The sequence below is a fragment of the Sciurus carolinensis genome, chromosome 2 (genome assembly GCF_902686445.1).
Source record: "Sciurus carolinensis chromosome 2, mSciCar1.2, whole genome shotgun sequence".
Taxonomy (NCBI): domain Eukaryota; kingdom Metazoa; phylum Chordata; class Mammalia; order Rodentia; family Sciuridae; genus Sciurus; species Sciurus carolinensis.
Genome location: NC_062214.1, coordinates 114209812 through 114231087, shown reverse-complemented (window position 1 = coordinate 114231087; position 21276 = coordinate 114209812). Strand labels below are relative to the sequence as shown.

At 40.4% G+C, this 21276-nt stretch overlaps 1 protein-coding gene across 1 annotated transcript; it reads left to right on the top strand.

The window, feature by feature from the left end:
• The first annotated feature begins 6652 nt into the window (after positions 1 to 6652).
• On the top strand, positions 6653 to 19385 carry Tmco5a (transmembrane and coiled-coil domains 5A). The gene is made up of 11 exons (XM_047542543.1): positions 6653 to 6687; positions 7679 to 7828; positions 8244 to 8367; positions 8751 to 8801; positions 9516 to 9587; positions 12853 to 12909; positions 13329 to 13388; positions 13825 to 13889; positions 14887 to 14944; positions 16599 to 16639; positions 19187 to 19385. Exons 1-11 carry the CDS (start codon positions 6653 to 6655, stop codon positions 19383 to 19385), a joined length of 912 nt encoding a protein of 303 aa, XP_047398499.1.
• The last annotated feature ends 1891 nt before the right edge of the window (positions 19386 to 21276 follow it).

The window sequence follows — 21276 nt, the reverse complement described above, 5'->3', positions numbered from 1 at the left end:
ACATCTGGGTCCCACATAAAACCATCTGTTTTAGTCAGCTTTTTCACTGCTGCAACTGAAGGACCTGACCAGCACAATTGTAGAGGAGGAAAAGTTTATTTGGGGGCTCCCAGTTTCAGACGTCTCAATTCATAGACAGCAGGTTCTATTGCTCAGGGATCCAGGTGAGGCTAAACATCATGGCGGAAGAGTATAATAGAGGGAAGCAGCTCACATGATGATCAGAAGCAGAGAAAGAGAGAGACTCCATATGGAGAGTGGTGACAGAGAATTGGGAGAGAAGTGACTGAGATTGGGGGTCTCTGATAACCTCATGGCTGTGGTGCTACCTGCAAAATTTTCTATGCAAGGGCACAGGATACCTAACTGCCATGGTAACGCCCTGCCTGAGGAGGCTCTATGCAAGAGTCTTATGAACTTGGACCTGGATCTCAGGCACATAGATCCCAGGGATAGTGGAATTCTCATGTCAGACAACCACACTGTTTCACCAGCTCTGCTACTCCTGGGCCTGCCCACTTAAGAGTAACTTTAAACAATGGACCTCCTTGAGCCCTACACAAAGCTCCTAACATCCATATTGCAACTGTGGAAAAGCTGTATAGCTGTTTCTAGTTCCGTAACTTTTCAGAGTACAAAGAATAATGCTTGCATAGTCTTTAACCTGATAATGAGACATATATTAAGATTGCTGCCATGACCTTTTAGATCTGCTTCTCCGTCAGAGAGCAGCACTCCACCTGATCCCAGCTTTATCTTCATATCTGTGTGTGAGTTTATTTTCTAATCCCCCATTGTCCCTCACCCATACGGTGAGTTTGGCCATGCTGGATGCGGCAACTCCCCTCTCTGGATACAAAATATATACCCCATAGCCATGCCCCCAATGAACTACACCCTCCAGCCACACTCCACCTGCCTCTAGTTACCACTCAGTTAATCCCATCAGTGATAAGTTCACTGATTAGGTTAATGTTACAACCCAATCATTTCTCCTCCAAACCTTCTTGCCTTGTTTCACATGTGAGCTTTTGGGGGACACCTCATAACCAAACCATAATACCATCTGTTATTACACCTCAGTTGTTCATGTAACACAGCTGTGGGTGTACTTTTCTACACATTAGTGAATTTTTTGCTCTTCACTGAGCACACTGTACTTTGAACCTGCCATTTCCCTGCACTTAGAATGTCTGTCCTATTAGCTGGTAGTTATTTCCTCCCTCAGAATTCAACTCAACCCAAAGTCACCACCCTCTGAAGTTCCCCAAAGTCACTAAAGCTAGAGACTCCTCTGCATCCTGAACACTCTCTACCTTCCTCCACCATGACCTTTAACCCTCTGTCGGGTGATGATTTTGGGGTGCTCAAAAAATGTCAAATGAAGATAATGGAATACATAGCCTAAGCTAATGAGTGACCACTGATAAATATCCCAGCTTAATTTTATTTCAGTTAAATAAGACATTTCAAACTCTGAGTATAATTATCTAATGGGATTGATAAGTAAATCTAAATGACAGTGGTTTTCATATATGATAGAGAGAACAGAGAGAAGACTTAAGAGTATAGTTGTATGAAATATCAGTGTGATTTTTTTTCAAGTGCTGGGGTCAAACCCAGGGCCTAGGGCTAAGTACATGCTCTAACACTGAACTATACTCCCAGCCCCCAGTGAGAATATTTTACAAGAGTTTGCACACAGAGGCTCTAATCATCTTTTTGAGGAACATTTTGTTTAATGATCTCTTTCTAATTGTAAATGTAAAAAATAAAAGCTAGGCAAGAATTTAAAATAAAGCAAAGATCAATTAAAGTAGCTACCAAGCATTGGTTGCCTCAGAAAAAATGATCCTATTGAAAACAAAAAAATAGGTCACTAATATAAAGGGTACACTGAATAACTGCTCCATGATACAATAATAACAACTCCATGCTAGAGTTGAGGAAACACCCTTTTTCTATTTCACTTTTTCAGATTCACAGAAGAACGAACCAGAAAATGCTGAGAAGTGCCATCATATATATAGAAGATTTTTTGATCTTTACTTTTAATCCCCACCAAACATTGACTTCCTCTTGTCCTCATTTTTCTCATCTTTTTTATTTTGATACATATTCAAAGATGGTAAATACCTTTTAACATTTTGGCTATGCTGAAAAATGCAATGACTATGCAAACATCCTTTCTGAGATGAAGGGTAGGGATTGAATCCAGGGCCTCATGTTTGCTAAGCACATGCTCGACCACTGAGCAAAACCCTTAGTTCCCCACGAACATATTCTTTGGAGTACTTTTATCAGAGATGAAGGGAACAAACTGAAGGTTCATAAATTCAACCATGGTTAAATATTCATTGAGTACTTAATGTGATCCAAGCACTGGGGTAAAAAGAAAATTCAGGCACTGGTAAGAACTGAGGTTTATCCCCCCACCAAAAGTCCCAACCCCAGTAATTCAGAATGTGATCGTTCCTAGAGGTAAGGCCTTTAAAGAGGCAATTAAGTAAAAATGAGTTCTTCCAGATGGGTTATCCTACATGACTGGTGTTCTTATAAGAGAAGAAAATGAGGATACAGACACATCCCATGATCATGTGAGGAGACAGGAAAAAAATTGTACAAATAACAGAAAGACCTCAGAAGAAACAACCCTGTCGACGCTGAGCTCTTGGACCTACTACTTCCAGAACTGAGAGGAAAGAAATTTCTGTTTAAGCCGCTGACTGTGGTACTTTGTCATGGTAGTCCTAGCAAACTCAAGCAGGCAACTCCAGGCCCTCAAAGCTTAAGTCTAATTGAGGAGACACATATGTAACAGATAAGTGCTATAGTTAAAAAAAAAAAAAAAAAAGGTTAAGTAAATAACAAATATTAGTAACTCAACAGAATTTTGTGTAGTCATTGAAATAATTCTAGAGTGTATTTAGCAACCTGGGAAATGTTTATAAAAATGTTAAATGAAAAGGAAAACCCAGTTATTCTGTGATAACTTTAAGAAATTGGTTAATAGACAAAGAATAAAAGAAAACACAAAAAATAATTTTTTGCTATGAGTAAGAGCCTTGATGAATTTTCATCTTTTAGTTCTTTATTGCTTCAATGAGAACAATGATTCAACAAATTTTATAACATCTAATTTTAAAAGAAAACATATATAATTTTCCAGTTCAAACTACCATCATTTATTGGATATCAAATTTTATTAAATCTTAATTTTGACTTGTAATTAAAGAAAAAAAAACCTGGGTCAAGTGAGAACATTAGCTAGTGGGTACATATTCTCTCTGTGTCTCTGAATTTTACTTTCCAGTGTAGTTCAAGTTTCTGTTTTTGAAAATGCTAAGGGAGTTGTATTCTGAAAGGAATTTCAAAGAAATTTTTGGGACCTAAAGTTTGTTCAAAAATAGTCACTAAGAATAAGGCAAGAAATAGGGAAAATAGCATGTTTGAATGTGGATTTGAGGAACTATGATCTAAAATGAGGTTCTAGAGCCTCACCTGGCAGTGCATCTAAAACCAGGCTCACTTATAAACATATATATATATATATACTTGTTTATAATATTTATATTTATATATACACACACACACACATAAATACATATCCAAAGCGAATTTGCATTCAAAATAAGATCAGGCGAAGTAAGCAGAGGAAATAGCTCTTCATTCCCTCACACAGCAGGAGGGACCCAAGCCTGGGCAATTTCTACAAAGGGCTCAGATGGAACTGACCAGCAAAAATGCAAAGGCCCAGCAGAGCTAGAGGGTCCAACCTGGAACAGAGCAGGTGTTTCCCAGAAAGTTCTACACAACTACAGCTTTCCCAGGCAGCAGTGAAACGGACAGTGATTCTCAGCCACACTTCCACACAAGGCAGAGCCTGGCACAGAAAAGTTAACAAGGGAACAGCTGCTCCAAAGCTGCCCTAGGTGTTAATCAAGCCATCTCCCAAACTGCAGGAAGGCTTATATCAAAGACCTTAATTTGCCCCAAAGGTCCTGTTTTTACCTTGATTTAACAATTCTCGCTGGTAGCAATCTGTTGCCCTCAGCCATGCGAGGCCCCAGGCCTCAGGTTCTGCTGCTCCTGCCAGCTTGCCTTTGGTAGCCCCTCAAGGAGAAAAGCTCCCCAGGAAGGAAATGGAGCTTTATTTTTATCCCAGTTAAAGTCCCTATCCAATCCATTAACAGCTAGATAACCTTGGTCCAGGGCATTTCCTGGAGAAGCTATAACCAGCTGGGGTTAATGAACTCTCCCTACCATTAATTCCTAGGAGAGGCCATTGGCCTGAATTGTTACTTAATTACTCTTCTGTGTACAGCTTCATAAAGCAATGAAATGCCTTCTTTCAGGAAGAAGGGAGATGGTAATGGGGGTCATCAGAGGCCATTAATTTTACAAATAGTTTGTTAGAAACTACAGTATGTTAAGAAGTCACTCTGGCTCACAAATCAACTCAATGTGCTCCTCATTAAGTAAAGAACTGAAACTTCACAGTTTTCTGTGACTTGGACTCACAAAAAGTTTCAAATTGTACAGAATCTGGCCAAAAGGTATATCCGTTCAGGTTACAGATATATATTCTTTATATTCTATAACTGATCTCCTAAAGTTGGCAAGAAAAAACCCCATTGAGCGAATCCAAGATAACACAGATGTTTGTAATAAAAATCTCTTTCAGGTAATTTTTCCAAGTTGTAGGACAATTCTCCCTCTACAGAACTCTCCTCTTTCCAGGCTGGTGGCAGGTGCAGGGAAAAGCTCCACACCGGTCAGTCCTTGCAGTGAAAGCTTCCATCCTCACGTCTCCTCCTGGAGCTCCTGCATCTGCTGGACTCTGTCCATGGTGGCATGCCCCAAAGTCTTTTCTTGTCCTCCAAGCCTTGTCACACATCTATAGTGCACTTTCAGGTTTGGGAATGTCACAGGAGAAAAGATGTCTCTAGGAAATGGTCCAAGAAGTTCCTAGAAGGGAGGGGAAACTCAGGAGCAGTCGGTTTCTTGACATACACGATGGAAAAGAATTTTAGCACATGCCAGTCAAAGGCACAGACAGAGGTTTATTTAGGAAAGTAGATACACATTCAAGAGAGAATGGGAGCCATTTGGAGAATGAGAAGCCCCTTCTTGGGCCAAGGGTTCAATATTTATAGAAAGGCTGTAGTTAGGGGCCAGACTGGAGGTGAAGCCGAAATGGAGCCACTCAATTTCATGCATTTTCCCTAGGCTTGCACATTTCCCTCACTTTACAAGGGCATGGACCAAGGACAAGTCACTCAAAATTTACAACTGTGTTTTCTGCATCTTCATGTCTCTTGGACATTTCCTTAAGACTCAGTATATCTCTCTCCTTATCCTGAATCCCTATCTCAGGAATGTTCAGTCACCTTCTCTATACAATCCAATTTAAAATTGCAAAATACACACACACACACACACACACACACACCACCTTTCCTTTCACTCTCTTCACTTGTTTCTTCACAGCATTCTCCTTCTAATATGAAACAAAATTAATTCACTTGCTTGTTCTGTGAATGTCACCCTTGAATCCCTTCACAACCACTACCACCACTACCACCACACACACATACGCATTGGAGTATAAACTCCATAAGGGCAGGTGTTCTGTTCACTCTTTCTCCCTAGTGTTTATAATAGTGCCTGGCAGACAGGTGATCTTTCAGTGTTTTGATGTTTGCTGAATGAATAAGTAGTTAGACTCATTCTGCTGGCCACAACACCCAGAATTCTCATTTTAGTCACAGTTGAAAAGTATGAAGCCAGAGAAATAAAAGATGGGCTTCCCCTTTGTATGACCTAGAAGTTAGATCCACTGTACCTACAGCTGCTTAGGGTGAACTTGACCATGAAAGTCAGGCACTCATGGAAGAAGCACTGACTCTGCACAAATGGTGAGAATCTGCTGCCACCATTCCATTGTGACATGCTGCCCCACCCATCCAATGGCAATGGCAGAATCATGGCATCCTCAGAAGGTTCTGAGATTCTATTGGATGATTCCAGTGGGAAAAGATTAGACTCTTCAGAAGCTAATTGACTAGGGCAGGATCAGGAAGACAATATACACCAGAAGGAAGGTAGAGTTGTAGAAGAAATAGAGAAAAAGAGAAAACCAAGGGACTGAGAGAGACAAATAATTTACTTCAACTTGCTTTTCCAAGCCCTCTTTAATAATCTCTTTAACAATTTTAATATCTGGAAACTCTTGTGAGGCCAGGTAAGAGAGCAGAGATGACTATTCAGGGCAGTGATGCACATACATCCACGCCCTTGGGGCCTTAAGGAAAGCAACTGCATTTAGAGAAAAAGGGACTTAAGAACAACTGATAACCTCTATTTCTTCCTAGATCTTGTATAAGTTTCAAAATGGATCTGTATGCTAAGCCATCGTGAACGTATCTGCTGGCAGGATGTATGTTGGATTTTCCAGCATTGTCCCCGCATCCACACGGTTTCCTTACTCAGGCAGAAGAAACAGGGCTTTGTTGTGGCCAAATTAGGGGTATTGGAGGGAGAAAACCAGTTAGTTCCTATTTGGGGGAACCCCATCTCCCTGTGCTCCATGAATGGATCTGTTTCCAAAATTCATTAGAAATATCTCTACTGGAATTTTAGGTAATCTACAATGGAAGAATGCAAGGAAGATCAGCTAGATTTTGAGTAAGTAATCGTGATTATAAAGGTTCCATCCAGGCATCAAGGTGTGAAGTAGTTTTGCTAGTGATACCTTCATTTGTCTTCTACACTCCCTTTCCCTTCTGCTTCCATCCATCCATTTATACTACACCCTTCCCAAGTACTTCATTCCTTCATTTAGCAGTAACTATTGCAACTTCCCCATCCAAATCAGTTCTCCCAAGATAGGACTTTATTTTCCAATATCATACTTCATTCCTAGTCAAAACAGAAGTCCCGGACGGCCTTCATACCTTATTTCTGGTTAAATACTTCAGAGACAGACGATGAATCAATTTACATAAAAGAAAAGTTTATTGGAAGACTCCCATGGGCCAGGTACCCTTTCTAGACGATTCCAAAGTTACCATCATCTCATTCAAATGTATTTCAAAACAAGATATTTATATTCTGTACCAGGAGCAAATCTGTATGTGGTCAATGGAATGGCTCCCATGGTAGAGTCTCACACATTATGGTAGGCAAGTGAAAAAGAAGTGGAGGGTAGGAGGAAGGGGAAAGACAAGCCCTATCATGCTGCTGGAGATCTCATTTGTCTCTGCATAAATCCAGCCCAGCCAGAACTGATGAACCAGGTGCCTAGATAAAAATACTTAATAAAAGTGTATTGCATGAGCAGGCTTTGTGAACAATTTAAGAAAAGGTTGCCAAGGGAAACAATTCTCTCCAATATAAGAGCCTATTTAAGAAAGTAAAGCTTCTCATTAAACCAGAGTGGAGGTGCATTATTATCTTGAGCATTTAGGAGTAGAAAGCCTAGGAAAGCTGTCCCTTGAGAATTATTGAAACAAATTGTGAAGCATGATTTAAGAAATATAATTTCTCAAGAATGAAAAGTATGCTCCCAGAAAAAGCAAGATTGATGAATTACTTATCTTCTAGATATTCCCTTTGGTTCAATGACTATTGATCTTAAAATAACTGGCCCTTGTTCATTTTGGGGCTGAGTCTATAGGTCAGAGAAAATGGAAATCTTAAGATTGGCCCAGTCAAAGAGGAATATTATCAGTTTGAACATGGACCTTGAAAAGGATATGCAGAGAATAGATGAAGCAAATCAGGAACTTCTTCTCAAAATCCAAGAGAAAGAAAGTGAGATTCAGAGGTGAGTATTAGAGTTTCAGGAGGAAAGTCTTCACTCCAAAGAGAGGGGTAGAGAAGAAGAAATAAAACTGAACTTTCCTGCTTGCTCTGGGGACATGTATCTTGTGAAACAAAAAATTTCTTCTCTTTTTGGCATTTCTGAGGCTGGAACACAGAAACATAGCAAGCTTCAAATAGGTTACTTAAGAACTGGATAATATTTACCAAAGTTGGGAGGACATTGGGGTGTTGGGCCTGGGAATCAGTCAGATCTTACTCTTCAGTCTTTGGAATTCAATCTAATTCTATGGATCCAGTAAAGAAGGGTTTCCAACTTGTATATCATCACTGAAGTTCCCTTCTAACTGGTGTCTGTGTTTTATCAGTTCTGAAACTGCCAATCATGGGTCCTTACAGAGCGTCCTTGTGTCATCCAGGCTGGAAAATGAGGTCACCCAGACCAGAGATGCTGCAGAAGATGAGGAGTGGGAGAAGGAAAACTGTGCCACCATAGAAAGGGAAAAAGCCTTGCAGGAGGTGGAGGAAGAAACAGCCAGACTTGTAAGTGGGAAACTAGGAAACACCATTCAATAGGTCTCATTCCCAAGCCTGTCCTTCATCGACTGTCAGCTGAGCTGGTCTCCCCTTTTCACATATGATGAATTGTCAACTCCAAAATTCACGTCCATGCTTGCAAGGGAATGTGTGGAAGGCAGGGTTTCTCTGATGATGGTGAATATTGGGAAGCCCCACAGGTTGGCATCTATATCCCTGGTGAGCTGGTGCATACTTCACCTTCGTTTGATCTCAAGATCTACTTACATTATGCAAGTAAGATTGGGTTACTGCAGGAAAACATTACTGGGTTGAAATGAACAGTCAGCTGAATAAGAACAAATGGTGGTGTACACATACAGACTTACATCTCTGCTTTCTCTCCCTAGGAAAGGAAGAATGAGACTCTGGTCCACAGTATAACAGAACTTCAAAGAAAGGTGGGGTGGGGCTCCATGTTCCCAGTACCCTCACAGCATCCCCATTCAGCAAGGAGGCAAGGGAGGGAAAATGATCGTGCAGGAACCCATGTGTCAAAGAGGCCTAAGCTTGGAGTAGGTACCACCTCTGACCCACTGTCCAAAGGCCAAGGCTCATGACCTAAAAATGCCATGGATTTTCTCTGCAAGCATGAGGTGAAAGGAGTGAATGAGGTATTTAGAGATCCCATGAATTCTTCATTCTATCCCAAGAAAATGGATTCCAGCCGACATGTTGTGCAAGTGACTGACTGGGATCTTTATGGTGAGAGGTTAATTTTACTTCCAACGGAGAGTTTAAAACACACAACTAACTTAAGCCCCAAAGACGTCCTCTTATTTCTCCAACGATTTCCTCCACCTCAACCCCTCTTCAGATTGCACAGGGCTTTCTAGGATTACCCTGCTCTCTGACTCAGGCCTGCAGCCCTGAGTAGCCCAGCAAGTCCTCTTGCCTTGAGTGGACACCAGCTCTGCTGAACAACACAAAGTGGGAAGGAGATAGAGGTAGAGAAGAGGTATGTCCAAGGGACACTAGGTATTTCCCAATGGACCATCTCCTGGCAGCTTTCATCAAACCAAAGTGACTGATTCACACCCACTAGAGGGTGCCTTTGTTTTCATTAATCAAATGCATGCTTTTATTTGAAATGTATTTCTTATTCAAAACTACAGCTTACCAGGAAATCACGAAAGAAAAACAGGCAAGAAGAAGGCGACCAGGAAGGAACCCCAGAAGAGTCAAAGGTAAATGAAAAAGAAATCCTGAATGGGTTTGGACCACAAAATAAGCTATCAAGTTGGAAACAGCTGTCAAAATTTTGATAAATTATTTGTATTTTTTGTTCATACACAGCTTAAGCCTGAGCCACTGAGTGCCAATTTTTCCTCCTTTGCCCCTAGTAAAGAATTTTTGATGCCAGAATTTTTTGTTCTCTCTTCTATTAGAAAGAACATGGCAGTCCCCCACTCACCACCAAAAAAAAAAATATATATATATTTATATATATATATATATATATATATGTGTGTGTGTGTATGTGTGTGTGTATATATGTATATATATATTGCACTTGAGGCAACTGGAGTCCCTCATTTAAATCCTAGCTCCAGCATTTAATTTGGCGTGTGAATTTGGGCAATTTAATCGCTTCCTCCCAATCTCAATTTGAGAATTAAATGAGACTGTGGTGTATGTTATATACTCTTTCCTTCTTTGGATGACTGAACCCTCATAATTCACACAATTTTAAAGTTGTTGTTTAAAAATCTGGCTGAGGTGTGTGTATGAATTCATAAAGGAAAAACTAGGATTTGTAAGTCTACTGAGTGTTGTTAGTGTTTCCAGTCCAAAAGAGGAGTTATTCAATTAGTCACTCAAATATTTAATGATTCTGCTTCCTAATAATACAACATACAATGCTTAGTATTTCTCTAATTGTGTTCCAGAGCTCAGAGCCTGGAGCCAACCACAACCCATCTGATCAAAAAACCAGAATTAGAGACTGTTTTTAATTCAGAAAGCAGATAAAATTAAGCAAGCAGATAAAATTCTTTCTTGACCCTTTCTCCAGAATTACATGTCTGTCCTTATCTAATTTCTCTTTACCTTCTAAAGCCCACAATTCAGAGTGTGTATGAAGCCTCTGAAGAAATGTATACACTGAAAATAGAAGCAGAAAATGCAAGTATATAGTATTATTCCCCTACCTCCTCCTGGCCAATTTAGTATTGGTGATCACAAAAGCAAGAAGTCTGAAGTCACCCAAGTAGGTTTGCTGGGCTGTGTTCATCCAGGAAACATATCTGGGAAGAAAGAAATCAGAGTCTGAGGATGCATCAGGAAGAAATTGGTGTTTGGACTAGAAAGGGTTGGGAACACTTTCAGGGCTTAAGGGGCCACCGCTAAGGTTCACTGGGAAGGGGCTAAAAGGGAGGTGGGAAGGACAGCCCCACCAGGAGCACTCCAGCTATCCTGGAATCATCTGGATCTCACAAACAGCCCCTCCACACAACCCCTCAGGTCCCCAACACCCTCAGGATGGAGCCTCTCTCAGTCCCTTGACCCCTCCCTGACCTCTCTCAATCTCTCTAAGGCTTGCACAGCTCCTATTTTCAGGATCCAGCTCTTTCCCACCTCAGGACCTTTGCACGATGCTGTGCCCTCTCCCTGATTACACCCTTGCCACTCATCTGCAAAGGTGTGTCCTCAGGGAGTTCCTCACCTCCAGGCTTTATTCTTACTATAGCCTCAGAATTATCCAGAATGATGGGATGGATTATATGTCCCTGGAGGGGACCTCAGATAGGATGGTGAGCTTTCCAGGACCTCCTCCAAAGGCTGGGATTCCTGGTGAAAGGAAATCCAGCCCCTGCCCCTGACTGTGTTTGCTGTCTATCTGCAGCTGTCAGAAGACAAATTTTCTTCCAAGGTCACTGATCTTGCCCAGAACAGGTTTTTCTGAAGGTAATCCCCAGCCAGAACCCAGTGGTATCACATTAGGTCTTAGTGTGCTGGTAATGTCAGCCAAGCTGAGTTGACAGATGATAAAGTCCCAGAAGTTGTCACAGCCACCACCACTATTTTTGCTGGCAGCAAGTCAGCCCAGGTCTAAGGAGTTTTAGGATATTATTAACCCTTTGAAACACCTGTTCTGTAAATTCCCAGGTGGTATCTCTAATTACATGAAATATATAGCATCTCTTTTGCTTCTGTTCCTCTGCTGGCGATCAGTTCACCAGCCTACTGGGGTCCTGGTTCAACCTCTATGACTCACACCACTGACTTGAAACTACAGCCCCAGAACATCTGGCTGATGGACCCCAGATGTAATTGTTGGGACGGAGGGTGTGGGGGGGTGGATATCTGTTCAAAGAGTCCATATGTCAAACAATGGTACCTAGATGAAAGCAGAGCTGAGAAGAGGAGGGATGGTATATCTGCTCTACCTTCAAGACACATCCTCACTGCACACACCCTCCCAGTTAATGTTACTACTACCCTTCTGCAAGCCACCATAACCTGGATGACTGAGGTCACCTCATAACTCATCCTCCAGCTTCTACACTTACCCCTACAAAATCCATTTTTCAAGCACAGAAAAAAAAATATTTTTTTAAATCACAAATCAGTTTTTATCTTTACATTGCAAGCCCTCTCCTGGCTTCTCACTGTAATTGGAAGAACCAAACTCTTTCTAGAAGTTACATGGTTCTATACAACTTAATGTCCCATCTCTTTGCCTACAAACCAGACCCCATCTGTTTCATACACACCAAATTTATGTTACTTCCTGCTCTTGGCTTTTACAAAAACCTCCCCATGCAACATATTTCTTCCAAATCTCCATTTGGCTGATATTTACTATTTAAATTTCAACTCAAGAGAAGCTTTCTCCAAGACCCTTTCACATCATCCTCTCACCACCATCATGACCTCTTGTCACATTGTTCTGATTTTAACTCCTTCATAGCACATGCCATTATCTTATGTCTCCCAACTAGAATGTCAGTTGTAGGGAGGAGGGCCATCTGCCCTGTTCTCCACTAGAGCCTCAGCACTACCCGCCCCCTGCCCACTTCACATTAGCATAGTGGTGGATACAAAATAGTCTTTAACTGAATATGTAAGGAAATAAGAGAGGAAGAAGGAAGATAGGGAGGGATAAAGAAGCAAGCAAAAGCCTTGGATTCTGACTAGCTAAATAAAGGTGAAAGGAACAGCAAAGTTTTCAAGACTGACATTATTTCCAAGAGAAATAGCTAAGTAAGAGAAAGAAGTTAAGAATTTAAGTTCAGGAATGAAGTTTGCACCAGATAAACACTAGGTGTGGAAGGGCATGTTCACCAAGCAGCCACAAAGAGCATTGGATGTTTAACTCCTCCATCAGACAGACATCTGAAATTATGGCCTGATGCTCTTCAGCAGCCTGTGAGTGCAGCTGTAAGATAACATGCCATTCCTGAACAGTTTTCACCTTGCTAAGTTACCCATCTCCTTTCTGTTCTATAGGTTAAGTTACAACAGCTGGAAGCTTCCTGTGCAGACCAAGAAAAGGAGCTGGTCAAGGTAACCACAGGGACTTCAGTGTTCCTTCTCCTCAAGAAAGGAAGTTTGATCCCATCAGATAATCTAATGTATTCTTCAAGTGATTGACATATAATCAGGTTCCATACTCAGGACTAGAAGGTAGTAAGAAAAGGAAGCCGACTGCAACCCCCTAGGTTACCTTCACTTAAACACATTTTGCAAGACACACTCTCATCATCTGCATCTTCTACATATGTAGTATCTCTCTCCAACTACTCCCAGATAATTTGAACTGTAAGCTATGGTGTGTTTATCCTCAAAAAGGTGAAATGAATGCATGTGTACAGAAAGAAAAAAGATATCTAGAATATTTTGGTCCAGTGACATAGGAAGAAACATGCACAGTCTTGTTCTTATAGCAAAACATTGAAATTTCAGATCCAATTTTGGTTTCCCAGGTAATGGAAGATTATGCATTTGTGGCCCGGCTCTGTGAAGATCAAGCCCTCTGCATAAAGGTACAGCTTCTTCAGAAAGGGAAAACGAAGGGTTTAAGGTACAGAATGAAATGGAACCAGGCTGTTGTAAGAATGCTATCTAGAAGAATTTTAGCTCTTCAAGAAAGGGCCTTTGAGGTCTTCAACACCCTACTGCCAATGTCACACTATTGTCCCCTGACTCCTGGTAATTGCCATCCTGCTTTCCCCGTCTCTGTGTTGTTAGATTAATAAGGAGCACTTCTGCTGTTTCTGATGCCAGTCACCCCTGAGAACCTTCCCAGTGGAGAGACTAGCGAGGGAGCTGGAGGAGAGGTGGGTGGGGCCTACGAAAGCAGAGCAAGTGGCGCAGTAATACCTACCATCCATGTGACCACATAAAACTAAGTGCTGTGTGCTTGGAAAAAACGTAAAGCATCTAAGTAGTAACTGTGGCTTCTTTTATTTCTCTTTGAAGAAGTACCAAGAAACTTTGAGGAAAATAGAAGAAGAACTAGAGACTCGATTCCTTGAGAGAGAAGTGTGAGCGTTGGCAAACAAAGGAACATCCTGGTTTAGTGGTAACTCCATCTCTGCCTGAGTCAGAGCAAACATCCTCAGCCTAGTTCCCATGTGGCATTCAAAGAGCCCATGTCACATGCTTCCCCTCTGTTAGTGATCGGTCGAGCTCCGCTAGACCACAGCGACTTTAAAATTCCTGTTTTAAAAGACTGCAGAAACACGTCTCCCTTCATGCTTTTATCACATTATCACATTATTATTTGGGCTTATATTATGAGCAGAAACATGCATTTTAAAAAGTTTCAGTGGCCTGGAACCTTGACAAGTAGGATATTCCTTATATTTTTCATAGGAATGCTTGAAAACTAATATCATCTTCACTTTCCCCAAATATACCAAACCCAACCACATGAGATAGATGTGAAACTCATCTCTGGACAGACTACAGTTACCAAATCATGAAGCTCAGAAATGTACACCGTATTGATCATTAGAAGTCAGAAATGACAAGGAAAGTCTCCCAAAAAAATATTTCCTGAGTTTTTCAAGAGTAATAAATGGTATGAAGCCAAAACCAAAAATCTTACCTCTGTTTCTTGAGCCTCTTTGGAAGTTAAATCTTAACTCGGTCATAAAGTATTTCTACTTATTAAATATTCTTGGATCGTTGAATCAAGAGCAAGAGACCAAAACTGCATACAGTCTCTAAATAGGCCAAGTAAAAACTGGGGCCTAGAAGTCAGGGTCCTAGGACTTGGAGGTCCTCGCCACTAAAGGACACCAATAGAACTCTCTGTGCTATCCAATAAGTGGCCACTAACATGTGACTGCCAAGCACCTGAGAGATGGCTAGTGTGACTGAGTCTGAATTTTTCTTTAATTAAGTTACATAGCCACAGATAGCCACAGGCTACAACACTGGGCAGAGCAGCTTTGGATGCTGTTTTTAAATACCCACTCTATAGTATGAATATTTGAATACTTCCTTCAATCCCTTTCTTGGCTCTTTCCCCTCTAGATCAAAAGTCTTAAGCATGGACTCTGTGAGAAAAGAATATAACAGTGAAAATATTGAGGTAAGCACCCATTTCTTTTTCAGCTCCTCTCAGTATCATTGCCTTTTAAAGGGGTTTCCAAAAGTTATAAGCCACCAAACACATGCATTTTCCAAGAATTACCAACCATAATTCTAAAGCATCCCACTGCTAAATAAATGAACAAGATGCTAAAAAAACAATATGCTTTCCTCTCTTACAGTCATGCAAACGACATTCTCAAAAAACTAGTCTAAGACGTAAGAGTACTCAGAATGAGAGCAAGAAGGAACCTTAATAGAAAGGAGGCCAATAAATGCCACACACAATGATAGAGCTCTTTCCCGCTGATCCTCACATTGTCCGAAGTCTTTTACAGCACAAGTATCCATCATCATCTAACCAGGATCGACCTGTTGGTTAAAACACATAAGACCGTTGCTTCTTTATGGTACAACTTCATTGGGCCATGTTTAACATCATGAAGTCACCAGCTCACAGGCAAAGGCCTGAAAGAGGCATTGTTCCCAATGTAGAGCACCAGCCCTTATGGCCTGCTTGATGTCTTATAGCAGCAAGCACACAGGGTTAAATGATAAACTTTCATTGGTCTTTTGTTTTGTAGTTTATTGACTTCAAAGTCAAAGTTGACTATTACCAAAAAACTTACGCAGTCAAGTTAAATGGTAATTTCAGAAAAAAATAACTCATCTCTTTCTTAAAAGAAAATATCAACCATTGGCCATTGTTCTGAGATCCTCCAGATGCTCAGAAAATGATAGACCATCTCCATGATGATCATGGTCCCCATTGCTCTCGTCCCCAAGCTTGCACATTCCACTCAGCAAATGAGACTCTTGAAATTAACTGAACCCAGCCTTCTAGAACCAAGCTTAGCATGCTGCACCATCTACACTCATGGCTCATCAAAGTATTTCTTCTAACTAGCAATCAGAGAAAAGTAGAGCTATCTTCAGCAAGCTTATCAAAGTCACACAGTGGCTCAGTGACTAAAGACATTAGAGCAATGTGATAGAGGGGCTGGCTGCCTGAGCAACTGCCTGACACATCTCATAGTCTAATTGAGCGAGCTCTAGGACTCAATTTGTAATCCAGAAAGTTTATTTCTAATTCTAATTCTGTGAGCTTCATTTCCCCAACCTTAAAATGTTATCATAATTTCACAAGTAAATTAAAAGGACAATGAAATAACTGAGAAAACATCTTAGAAGGCAGATGCCACAGATATCCAGAATATATCCTCATTTTTAGATGCTTATAGTTTTTAAAACTTATATCTTAGTATATGTTTGTGTGATTTTCATGGCCTGTAAGCCTCTCTAAGATCACAGGCTAAGCTGAAGGTAGACTTGTACAGTTTTGAGAACCAAGAACATGGAGTCAGAGGACCCAGTTTTCAGACCTGGCCCAGCCATTTGATAACTATATGATCTTATACAACATACTTTACCTTTGTGTTCCTCCATTTATTTATATCAGTATGTAAAATGATAATAAAAATAATAATATATAAGAAATTCATCTTTGAAAATTACATGTGCTTATATATATGACAAAAATTTGTAAAATGTTTTCTAAAATTAATTTTTAACTAATGACTCACTGAATTTTATTTGGCAGTGATAACTTCCAAATTTTGCTTAGTTATCAGTGTCCTTTCTTCTTGTTTTCCCAGTATAATTCTATCCAAAAAAGAGCAGCTTTGTTCAGTAAAAGGTAAGCAAAATATCTTCAAGTAAGATATTTTCCTGGAAAACTAGGGGCTCCAGTAACCATCCTGGCAGAGAGCAAAGCCTAGACAAGGAGACATTTGTACACAGAGAGAGTCAAGTTAGCAAACCAGAATCATTGACTACATTCCTCAGTTCTAATGTTGAGTTCTTTGTCCCAAAACAACAAACAATCTCAACTTCCCAGTATTCGAAACCAACAGCCTAGTAATAATGAGGAACAAGAATCTGTTCACCTGGAGGAGATATGACAAATCTCAGATTTCCTCTCTCTGACAATTTGAGTTAGCTTGAGGCATGTGGTTTCCCAGTGGCATCAGTAGTTCGGAAATGGGGAAAGAAAACCCAGAGAAAATAACTGTGAAAAGAGCACCAAATAGTATCCAGCACATAATCATTGCTCAAAAATGCTTGTTAAACTGAATAAGAACTCAAGATTCAAACACCTGAGTGGATATTGGTCCTGAGGGAATCACCATGCTAGCAAAGTAAAATTGGCATTCAAGAAACCCCTACGTTTTTAAGAAAAGGTTAAATTATGTTCAATATTAGCTGTTAAGAAGACTTACAGAAACATATTCAAAGAGGTATGAAATATGATTTAGAGTTCCTTCAAAATGGTTAACATAAAATTACCGGTGCTTAAAGGTCAGCTCCAATTGTCTGGAAGTTTGCTTAAGGCAGATACCCCTTCATACCAGATAAGTAAAGTACTATATATTCCAATATGCCTACATACGACATCTCTGAAATAGCCAGCAGGATTCTACATTCCCCCCAGAGCTCCTAGGCTCTCCTTATATACTGTAACACCAGAGCCTGGCATAGAATCTCCTAGGATAAGGCCCGTCTGCCTTAAAGAGAATTCAATTCAATTCCAAACTCCCCAAAGGGTTTTTCATGTAATTGAATAAAATGATCCCCAAATGTACTATATTTGGAAGAGTATAGGATCAAGAATAACCTGGATAATTTTAAAGATCATGGATTGGGGAACATTCATTCCCTCTAGATATCAGGACTTACTGTGAAGCTGTAGTAATGATAAGAGTGTGATGTTGGCACAGGAATTGGAAAATTGACCAGTGGAACAGAATAAGGGCTCAGAAACAGTGCACACAGAGCACTTTGGCATGTGACCATGATTATGTCAGTAGGAATAGCAGGGAGGAGGAAGAGTTATCCATATGAAGAAAAATCTAGATGGATCACTATATACAATATATATAAAAAGCAAGTCCAGATGTGTTAAAGACTTAAAAGTCAAAACAAACAAAAATCTTTAAAACTCTATTACTTATCTCTTGCTGCACAATGAATTATCCCTAAAACTTAAAATAACGACTTCAAATAACAAACATTTATGATCTCATGGTTTCTGTGGGCTGGAGATCTGTGATCTGCTTAGTTAAGTGGGCCTAGCTCAGGGTCTTCCATGAGGTTAGAGTTAAGATGTTGATCAAAGTTGCAGTCATTTGAAGGCTTGGCTGGGGTTGGAGGTTCTAACTCCAAGATAATTTACTCACACATCTGGTAAGTTTTTCAAGTAGTTGGCAAGAGGCCTCTGTTCCTCCCCACATGGACTCTCCAGGGGGCTGCTTAAGGGTCCTCACAGCTGGCTTCCTCTGTTAGTAAGGAAGAAGCTGTTGTGGCTAGGAAGCCACATACTCATTTCCTCTGTATTCTATGTTTTAGAAGTGAGTCATTAAATCCCATCCATACTCCAATGGAGAGGTATCTCTTGAAGGGAAGGGCAATAAAGAATTTGTAGACATATTTTTTAAACTACCAAGACTTTTAATAGAAAATATAAGTATCTTTCCAGCCTTGGGGTAGAAAATTATTTCTTAAACAAGACAGAGAAAGCATCAATTCTAGTTAAAGAGAAGGTTGACAAACTAGACCTTATTAAATTAAGAAATTTTTTTCTTTAATACCTTGGAGCAAGTTATAAAGTTGGGGGGACATAAAGCATTACATACAATGAAAATGGATTAATGAAGATCATATAAAGAAATCCTACAAATCAACAAGAAAAGCTCAAACTATCTAGTAGATAAATGGGCAGAGGAAACACATAAGATCTATAAACCTATGAAGAGATGTCCAGCATCATTGCAGATCAGGGAAATACAAATTAAGACCAAATAAGGTATTACTTTACACCCATTTGTTTGGCAAAATGTTAAAAATCTGAAAATAGTAAGTATTGAAGAGCACGTGGCTCCCAGAAACACATATCTTGCTGATGGCATAATTTTGATGCGACTGCTTTGAAAAACAATTTGCCAAAACAAGCAAAATAACAATAATAATAAAACAAGATTATTTTAGATAGTGATAAATGCTACCAAGAAAATAAAACACAGAGATTAACAAGGTTGGTGTGCAGGTAGGGTTGTCAGGAAAGAAGCCGACAATTGATGGGAGACATGGGGATTTCGAGGAGCCAGACAAGTGCTCAGGTTTGACTTCTTATCTGTTCCAAGTCTTCCAGCCCCTGGTTAATAGCTGCTTGGCTTTCTCTTTTCAGGATTTTTCGCTATCTCTTTTTCACCACGCTTTTTTTCATCAGACTGCTGGGATACATGTTCTTCCACTTAAGTTTTATAAATCCAGATCTCCTTGTCAACCTACTGCCCAAACTACTGAACAGGGGCATCTTGTGGAAGCTGAGATGCTTCCTCTTTCCATCTCTCACACTGGAGACAGAGGACATGTTACCTCACTGATCCCAAGAGGCATCCTTGGACAACGGAGGGCAAGTGGGACGTGCCCATAGAAGGGAGATGGCGGAACATGTACAGGGAAGTCTTCCTCAGGTTTTCCCTCGAGGTGTGCCTACATGACTACCTTCTCTCTCCATATCATTTTTCTAAGATTAACCTTGCCCAGTAAAGCGCTCTCTCAACAGGTTTTTGTGGCTATATGGATGAGCTAAATAGTTCCTGATAGTAAACAAACCTGGCCATCTTTTGGAATTCTATAGAAGCTAAGCAAAGTTAGTGTTGGTCAGTGAATCTCTAAAATCTGGAGATTGAGTCCCTGAAGCACAGAAGATTGCTCACTGCTTATACTGGAACTCTCAGGTTATAAGGAACTGCAGCTTAAGCCAGTTTCTTTATATATATATGTATATACATATATATAACAAAATTTATATATATATATAACAAAAAAATTATGAATAGAATCCAGCCAGCTTCAGTCAAGACTAGATAACAGAAGCCTCAAAACAATGTCATCAGGGCTTCTTATTTTTTTCTCTTTGGCTGAGCAGCCTCCTTTTAGTGCCAATAGCCTAGATTGTATACTACTTGATTAGCAACCTTTGCAAAATAACAGTAGCTCCAGCATGAAGTCCAGAAAGAACACACACTAGCCTATCTGGGGTCAATTGCCTATCCTTGTTCCACAATAAATGTGGCCAAAAGGATGGGAGTTCTGATTGGTTAAGCAGGAGTTGGTGTTCAACTCTTTGTTAAGGGACAGGAGAGGAAAAGGGAGAGGAAAGAGATAGGATTTGCCCCACCTGAATTATATGAAATGTGTTTTCCACAGCAAAAGAGGCTCTGTTCCCAGAGAAAAGGAAAGGAATGCTGAAGTCATTAAAGTCTAGCGATTAAATGAACTCTTAAAGCTGTAGCTTACTTTATGTTTTTCTACCAGCAAAAGTTACAATTTCTCAAGGTCATAGATTGAGATACTGAAAAACTACTTCAAAGAGCTCAGTCTAAGGATGATGTAATTAATCAGGTCTCTAGAACTATAGTAAACAAGGATTCTAAATTATGACCGCATAAACTGCTTCACAAACTCAGGGTAACATATTTGTCCACACCTTTTATTTTTACAATTAAAATCGCTGAAACACCCACATGTCTTATTAAAAGGATGTATTCAAACTCCCTCCAGAACTTCTCCCTCCCCTGTAAATTGTCAGGAGCCTTGACAGCTCTGAGATCCATAGGCAGGAAGGGTTCATCCTCGCTTCCACACAGGCCCTGAAAAAACTTGAGATGCCTCACTGCATTGCTATTGCTTGTTGAAGCCACACGGTGTCACTGTTGAGAAGTGATTCTATACCAGGCGATCAGGTACTTTATCATACAAATTGAGACACACACATGATAAGAGAAAGACACTATCAATAATACACCAGGACAAGAGAAATCAGGACTCTTGCATAAAAACTCACACGCATTTCAAAATTCTGCTTACTCTGCGTGTCTTGTGGACTTTGGTGGGCAGGTGTGCGGCACCCTGAGATGATAAGTACAGCCAAGAGTGCACCATGCTCAGGAGCCACTGCCGGGTTCCAGGTGCATCTCCCCTTCCATGCAAACAATCAGCCCTTAGCTCCAGGGACATTTCTGGAATCAAGATTGATTCCAGTTTCTGCTTCCCTCTCCCTAGGAAGCCTTTCAGTGTGGGAGTCAGGCTGCCCTCTGGAGATCACCCCTCCTGAAGGTCCAGAGTCTTTCCTCCTAAAGGCAACCTTCAGAAAATAAAGGGTCAATGAGCCCTCCATGGAAAGCTCCAGGGTGCACAAATGTCCTTCCAGGCGCTTCCCGTGCTCTTCTAAAATTTATTGTAGTAAAAGGCAGTTTAGAGTTGCCATCT